The sequence below is a fragment of the Limulus polyphemus genome, unplaced genomic scaffold (genome assembly GCF_000517525.1).
Source record: "Limulus polyphemus unplaced genomic scaffold, Limulus_polyphemus-2.1.2 Scaffold2743, whole genome shotgun sequence".
Taxonomy (NCBI): Eukaryota; Metazoa; Arthropoda; class Merostomata; order Xiphosura; family Limulidae; genus Limulus; species Limulus polyphemus.
The window spans coordinates 24,102-31,464 of record NW_013668353.1 but is presented as its reverse complement, the minus strand read 5'-3'; the positions used below and the strand labels follow the sequence as shown (position 1 = coordinate 31,464).

The window sequence follows — 7,363 nt, the reverse complement described above, 5'->3', positions numbered from 1 at the left end:
GTATCACATTTCTTCACTGCTCGGTAGTCCATAGCCTGTGCTCCTTGCACCACTGGATACGTAACAGTGCATTTTCAGGTGTGATGAGCGGTTTGTGCACTGCAACCCGACTATGGTATCCCATTCTGTGCAGTACTCGGCGGACCGTTTGTGGTAAAACTGGCTGCTCTCACCCCAGGTTGAAATTTGCGTTCATTTGTTCTGTGGTTGCCCGCCTGTTTTGCTTTGTAGTTCGAATTAGTGCATTGACATCACGATCCTGGAGTATGCGCTTCCTCCTACTGTTGTTCTTTGCTGATGATGTCTTTCCCTCGGAGTTCCATGCTAACGTCACCTTAAACACCGTTGCTCGTGAAACATCAGCAACTTGAGCTGTTTTGGTCACTGAAGCTCCCGCAAAACGCGCCCCAACAATCACCCTTTTTTCAAAGTCACTGAGGTATCGTCTTGCAGCCATGCTAGCCGTGATTATAGGCAACTAGGCCTGTCCAGCATTTTTATACATGACCCTATGCATGCTGGGATGTTATTTGCTTAACTGATGGATGACCCAAACCTGTGTGGTATAACCTCTGCATTGCATATACTTGTTGTCCTTCATTTACCTAGGTTTGTCCATTACCTGTACGTCTCAGTAGTTACTGTATTGCCATCTAAATACCATTAAATTCAACTCATTTTTCATTTCAGATATCACAAAATAAGTAATCAGCAGCAAAGGCTGGATAAACTAAAACTATAATTAGTCAGGATCAATATTTGTATCTCAATATTTAGTCAGAAGGAAAACAACTCCCTCACTTCTTGTAGAATCTACATGTCTCCCTGTAATATAGACGAGAATTTAACGTGTACAGGGTACAATGCTTTGTATCATTATCACTCAGTTAGATCACATTAGTGATTCTTTCAGAGTGCCAAACTTTTTTAAATCAGATAATTTACCTAGTGAATCAGAAACTAAGCATTGCAAAGCCCTTTCAGTAAAAGATTTTTAAATCACATGCCCATCGTAGTTTCTAAAGTAAATCAAGCATCTATCATCTGATATCCAGCAGATATTTCATTTAGTAAAACTCTACACGAAAATTTGGAAAGCAGAAGAGGCTAAGCCCTTTCGATCCCATACATCTTACAATAGATAAACTGTACTAACTGTGGATTATTGAGTTGTAGTGAAAAAATATAGTCCATACATTATACTGCACAACATTAACTACCAAAAACTCAGAATTCAAAGAACACTATTTCTTTTGATTCAGTGATCATCCGAATCAGTAACTGTTATAAGTAGCAATGATCAAGTAGTACTTGTACAATGTAGTGTACACATGGTGCTTTACCCAACCACTCAATAGCAATGGTCAAAATTCCCTTTCACTCAGCAATATTTCAACTACCTGATCATCCTGGCAAATGATGATGGATCAATTTCACTCATATCCATCAGAAGGTTGATTGTGGCAGCTGGGCTGACAGTCAGAAATGTCTTTTGCCTCTAAAACCAGCAATTTTACATCTCGCTCAGCCAGATAAGTCCTTTCAGCCATTTCCCCCTTGTGAGTTGAATCATTATGACTCGTAACGGCATCCTCGTCCTCCTCTAACTCATAGGTATCAACCTCGAACACCTGGTCATGCCAATGCACAAGAGGTTCATACAAATGCAGTTTATTGATGTGTTCTGTGGGCTCTCATACACTTGAATCAGCTGTAAGTTTTACATTGATGGAACAATCTTCAAGAGCACAAGGTATAGACCAGACAAGCCAAATTTAAGGATTTATGTTGCTTTCAGTTTGCCATCATATACAACAACAACCACACCAAATATCCATAATGGAATATACCTTATTTTACCATCTTATCACACACTTCCATTTTCAAGTAGCTTTTTCTGTTTGTTGTGAGGTGAACTCATGCACATCAATCAATGTAGACCTTAACCACTCCACGTATGTCTGTGTACATTGTAGGATGTCTTTTTGTGGGGGGGAGAACCATATATATTATGCAACAAGAAGTAGTATTTTCCTGAGAAAACATGATCATGTTCAGAGTGCAGCCTCTAGATCTCTACTTAGTTGCTCTGTATGACATCATAATGTGTAGAAAGTTCTCATCTCAGTCAGGATTAGCAAGTTTCACAAGCATCCACAATTACAAATCCAAGGATAGAGATGATAACCTTCGTTTTCTGGGTGACATGAATCGAGACGGAATCCTTGCTCTCTTCATTGACCTCAACCTCAGGTTCCTGGTAATGCCAGTTCACAAGATGTTCTCACAGATGCAGTTTATTGATGTATTCCACAGGCACACATGCACCTTGCATCAGTTGTAGGTCGTATGTTAATGGACCAACCTGCAATACCACAAGATATGGACCACTCTTGGATCATCAAGTAGATTCACTCGACCACTTAGCCAAAACGAACTCCTTCAGCAACAGGACAACCAGTTACAACAAAGGACAAGATGACATCCCATCAGTATAACATGGGCCTCACAAGTGAATACCACCAAAAAAACGTGTGAATGTATAATTTGGTGTAGTGTTTCGTTTCATTTCATTTTTGTATTAAAAATGTTCAAGGGATTTCACAATCTAGAAATGAGGTATTGTTACAAGCTATATTTCTGTTGAAATTTAAATATTAGCCAAAAAGCGCATCACGTTAAGATCAAGTTAGTCCTAGAATATTCGGGAAAATTGTGAACGAGAGGGTTTGCAAAATATCTAGAACAAGGATTAAGTTATAAATACGAGTGAAATAGTCTTCTGGCTAAGTAAACATGGGATATCGCACATATTTACTTACAAAGTGAACAAAATAAACTAATTTGTTATCGATTAGGTGGGCTTATATTTGTATTATATTCACCAGTTAATTTAAAAGAAAAAACAATACTATATACTACGACATTTTTATTTTATCTCTGGAGGTAAATTTTGGTCGTTTCCTACAGAAAATATCTAAAATAATTTGATTTGGTGTAAGAATTATGATTCGATATTTCTTCAAAAATAACGCCAACAAAAACAAAACACATAAATATGATATTTCAACTCTCGATATTTTCATTTCATAAAATAAACATGAACTTCATCTGTCAAATCTTATAGATCTAGTTTTTATATGATATTTTTATTACTTTTCACTATACCATGCTTCTGCACCTACTGTGGAGTTGGAGATGAGAAAAATGGATCACACAAGATTTATTTTTTTAGTCATAACAGCACTGCTGCTCTTGAGTAAATAGTAACATATCCAAGTCTACTTAAAATGCTGGTGAATAGTATTTATATGAAGTTATGAGTAAAAGTAAAGAATAATATATCAGTAACATTATATTTGCTATATACAGTGCTTACAAGGCCTTTCGCTAAATACCGAGGATCATCAAGCCGGCTTGGATACGACAGATGTAACGGTGGTTGAGACACAATTTATATCATCAACTATTTGAACAGCAACTGTTTCGGTGTGAATTAACTTAAATTGGTGAACTGTAATTTTCATCAATTTTATCTAACTTATTACAAATCAGAACTAAATTTTTAGTTTTTATTAAGTTAAATTATTCATTTATTTTAACACCACATTGTTTATCATTAATCTTATTTATTTTAGTTTTCTTCAATTAAACTTGGAAATGGTGAACCAGTATGCTAGTCTTTTTCAGTTTTTGGTTCCAAAGCGAGTTAAATGACCACAGCATCAGTAGGAGAAGACAACATTAGTAATTATGGGTGAATGCCATATCAACTGCCGAAGATAATATTTGTCGAGACGTTATTTTTATCATCAAACTGCTTGAAGAACTGATTTCTTTGAACTAGATGTTGCTTTTTATAATTTTGTTCCTGAGGTGGAATACAAATAACAAAACTGTAATATTAATAATTTATACTGACAGTACTGTTAGTGTTTACAAACACTTTGATTGAAACAGAAATCACGTCTAACTTCTAGTAAGTTCTAGAAAAATCCGTTTTTGATTTAACATAAAATGATAAATTATGGGACAACCATACTAAATCCACTCAGTGAATAGAAACCTCATAAACAAAAGGAAATAAATTACTATATTTTTGATCTAAGCACAGTCGGATAAATTCAATAAAATCCAACACGGTTTTCTAAACTTCTTCATTAGCTAGCGACTGTTACATCCTCGCGGCCGAAACATAAGTGAACTAAGCCTTACCTCCGTCTTGGTTATTCGATGTCTTGCAAGCTTTACCACAGCAAAGTTCCCTTTTCCTATCGTGCGCTCGATGTCATAAAATCCTACGCGAATCGGGCCTTTTGGCTTCTCGGCCATACCCATAACTGGGTTATGTCCATGGGCTCATCTAGTTTCCTACCTTTGAAACTGTTGTCATTACGAAAAGGCCGCTTTTCCGTTCATTTTCACACTTCATACCTTGTCCCTCTCCTGATTTCGGTGTACGCCAGTAAACAGGCTATGACGTCATTTATACGTCAGTTGCTGCTGCCAGTTTATCGACTTACGAGGAGAAGATCGTACGACCACACTGCTATGACGTAAGAACCTGCTAAAATGTAGTCTAAGCTTTCTAAAAAAAGTGTGGGAGCGAAAACGTTAAGTGACAAAAATATGGACACGATTTAAATGAGTGAGAGATTCCCATGCATTAAAATAGTTTGTTAGTCATTAATTTTTTCTTAAATTCGCTTAACTCTTTCGCTGCTATGTTTATAGATAAACAAATCTGTCAGTAACGAATAGATTTTTCGATATATATACTAAAAAAAGAAAAATACGTGTTTTAATATTTCTTTACTATATTTACATGAAATATGAAAATGGTGCAGTTGGGAAGACTAAAGGGAAATATCCTTCCTCCATTGTGGTACAAAAGTGAAAATACTTCGGCAGTGCTCTAGAGTCTAGAGGGGAGATGTGTGTGTGTGTACCCGTTTTAGTGCAATAATTATTGTAAGTAACGTAGGTCACTAAAAGCACATACTAAAGGGTGAACCTTTGATTTTGATGTTTAAATTGTGCTATTTATGCACAATATGCCCTGTATTAGAACACAAGTGAACTACTGTATAACGTACAACAGTAATACATGTGCAAACGGAAAGAAATGACTTATCTCACCACCTGCCTTTCTGTGCTGACTCTTCTTTCAACAAATATAGTGTTAAGTATCTGGTCGTTTGTTAATTTCCGAGGAACTTCAGCGATACAAGTCCTTTCTTAATTAAAACTAGTTTATTCTTTCTCGATACAAATTTTAGTAACACACAGAATTTCCACAGTCACTTTCACTTAACAATTTTTATAACACACGCTATAAATCACAGCGATTCACACACTTTACCGACGGTGCCTACTGCTCGCTTGACTCAATTATCTCCAGCTTCAATCTATCTATATATCTTCTATTTATCTGCCTATTGTGCTGGTTTTACTCGCCAGGCTTATATATAAAAAATAGGGAGTCTCGAATGCACTCGGGCCTTCATGATCCTTCTAGAAACTCATCATGTGTTACCAGCGTCACGTGATTTCCGTACTCGTAACAATAACTTATCCAAAAATAATTTATGCAACGGCCGAACTGGAAGACTTATAGACAAAAATACATATAGTAACTATAACAACGAAAGATTTAATCTAGGCCGCGTGTAAATGAATTTTTCAGTTAGCACTAATATCCTAAACATATATGTATGTACGTGATTATAAGAATTATATCAGTTTGGCCGCCAATTTGGATTTCATTCCTTGGAATCACATGCTCAATCCTTTTTTGGTCACACTTTTTTTTTCACACCTAAGGTGTTTTTCATTAGATATCATGACATTTTTGTCAGTACACACCAACAAACTACAGCAAGTAAGAAAGTGACCCTTGATAATAACCAAAATTAGCTTTAGGATTGCAGCCCTATTATTCCGAACAGGCCTATACTTTACAGAACCAACAAGATTCTTTGAAATATACGGTGGTAGTTTTTCCCCTCTAAAACAAATGTAATAACTTCCTTTATAGTAACGCCATAGAAACTAGATTAATAGTTTCTTGTCATCACCTCGCATGATCTCTGTACAACCGTATGAAGCATTATTATTTAAGCTACTTGCTTAAGCTAATATCACGTGATGCTAAACTTTCTTTAATTAGGAGTATTTCATAAAATTTAGCAAATTTGAGCTTAAAAGTTGCCAATGAATAACGAATAATAATCGTTCACCCGTATGATTCTTTTGAAAACTTGAGCTAGAAACTGCTAATCTAGTTTGCTTGGCCTAACCAATACTTATGTATCTGCACGTGCTTTCACCCCCATAGTTTTGGTTCTCTAAATCATCCGTTTTTAATTTGAATGACCAAAAACTAATAACGGTCTACTTATACACTTAGATAAAGCTGCAGTAAAAATTTCAGACATACTAACTATCAAGAATTCAAACTTGTTGCCACACACCCCAATGCCTCAGCAGTAAATCTATGGGCTTAAAACAAACACACAAATCAAACTTGTTATGCTAACGATTATTGGTTCTGTTATGGCAAACATCAGCACCTTAATTTTAAGTAACATATTTAATATTTGAGGTTTAAAAAAAGAAAAGAAAAACGTTTAAGACATAGCGTCCAAGGGTCATCGCGTGGACTGCATCTGACCTCATGACTGATTCACAAGTTATGTTCCACCAATGTTTTCTTTATCTGCAATCGAGCCATCCATGTGTACTAGTCGTTTGTTAGTTTCCCGGTATAAATTCTTCCCGAGGAACTTCAACGATACAAGTCCTTTCTTAAATAAAACTAGTTTATTCTTTCTCAATACAACTTTGCAATACACTTAATTTCCACAGTCACTTTAACTTAAACACACGCTATAATTCACAATGATTTAAACACTTCACTTACGGCTTGACTCGATTATCTGTCTCTATCTCTCTCTATCTGCAATTGTCTATGCCGTCATTTCTCCCCTCCGCTTTATTTTCCGGGCTTATATATTAAAATAGAGGGCGCCTAGAAAACGCTCGGGCCACATGATCCTTCTAGAATCTCATGACGTGTTACCATCGTCACGTGACTTCTGCTGTCGTAACAATATATTAAACGAGAAAAATTATAATATTCAGAGTTAGATTGATGTTGGATGCACAAGTTTTCTATATTACGATTTGTCAAACAAAACAGCAGTTAAGACAAAAGACTCTTTTCCTAATTTTATTTGGAAAATTTGATTTGTCTGCAAAATAACACGTTATTTTTTCATTTATTATTTAAACTTGCTAGAATCAAAATGTCAAACAGATATATATATATTGACTATATATATATATAACGTGGTGGAATAAT

General features: G+C 35.7%; 1 protein-coding gene across 2 annotated transcripts in view; it reads right to left on the bottom strand.

Moving 5' to 3' along the window:
* The window catches only part of LOC106467797 (serine/threonine-protein kinase SIK2-like), a 111,304-nt gene extending 106,804 nt beyond the window's left edge, over window positions 1-4,500 (bottom strand). For both annotated transcript variants that reach the window (XM_022395995.1, XM_013928175.2), the window contains exon 1: window positions 4,216-4,500. In XM_022395995.1, the coding sequence (XP_022251703.1) occupies window positions 4,216-4,338 (123 nt within the window). In that variant the 5' untranslated portion in view covers window positions 4,339-4,500. The remainder of the gene's footprint in view (window positions 1-4,215) is intronic.
* Between the last annotated feature and the right edge of the window lie 2,863 nt (window positions 4,501-7,363).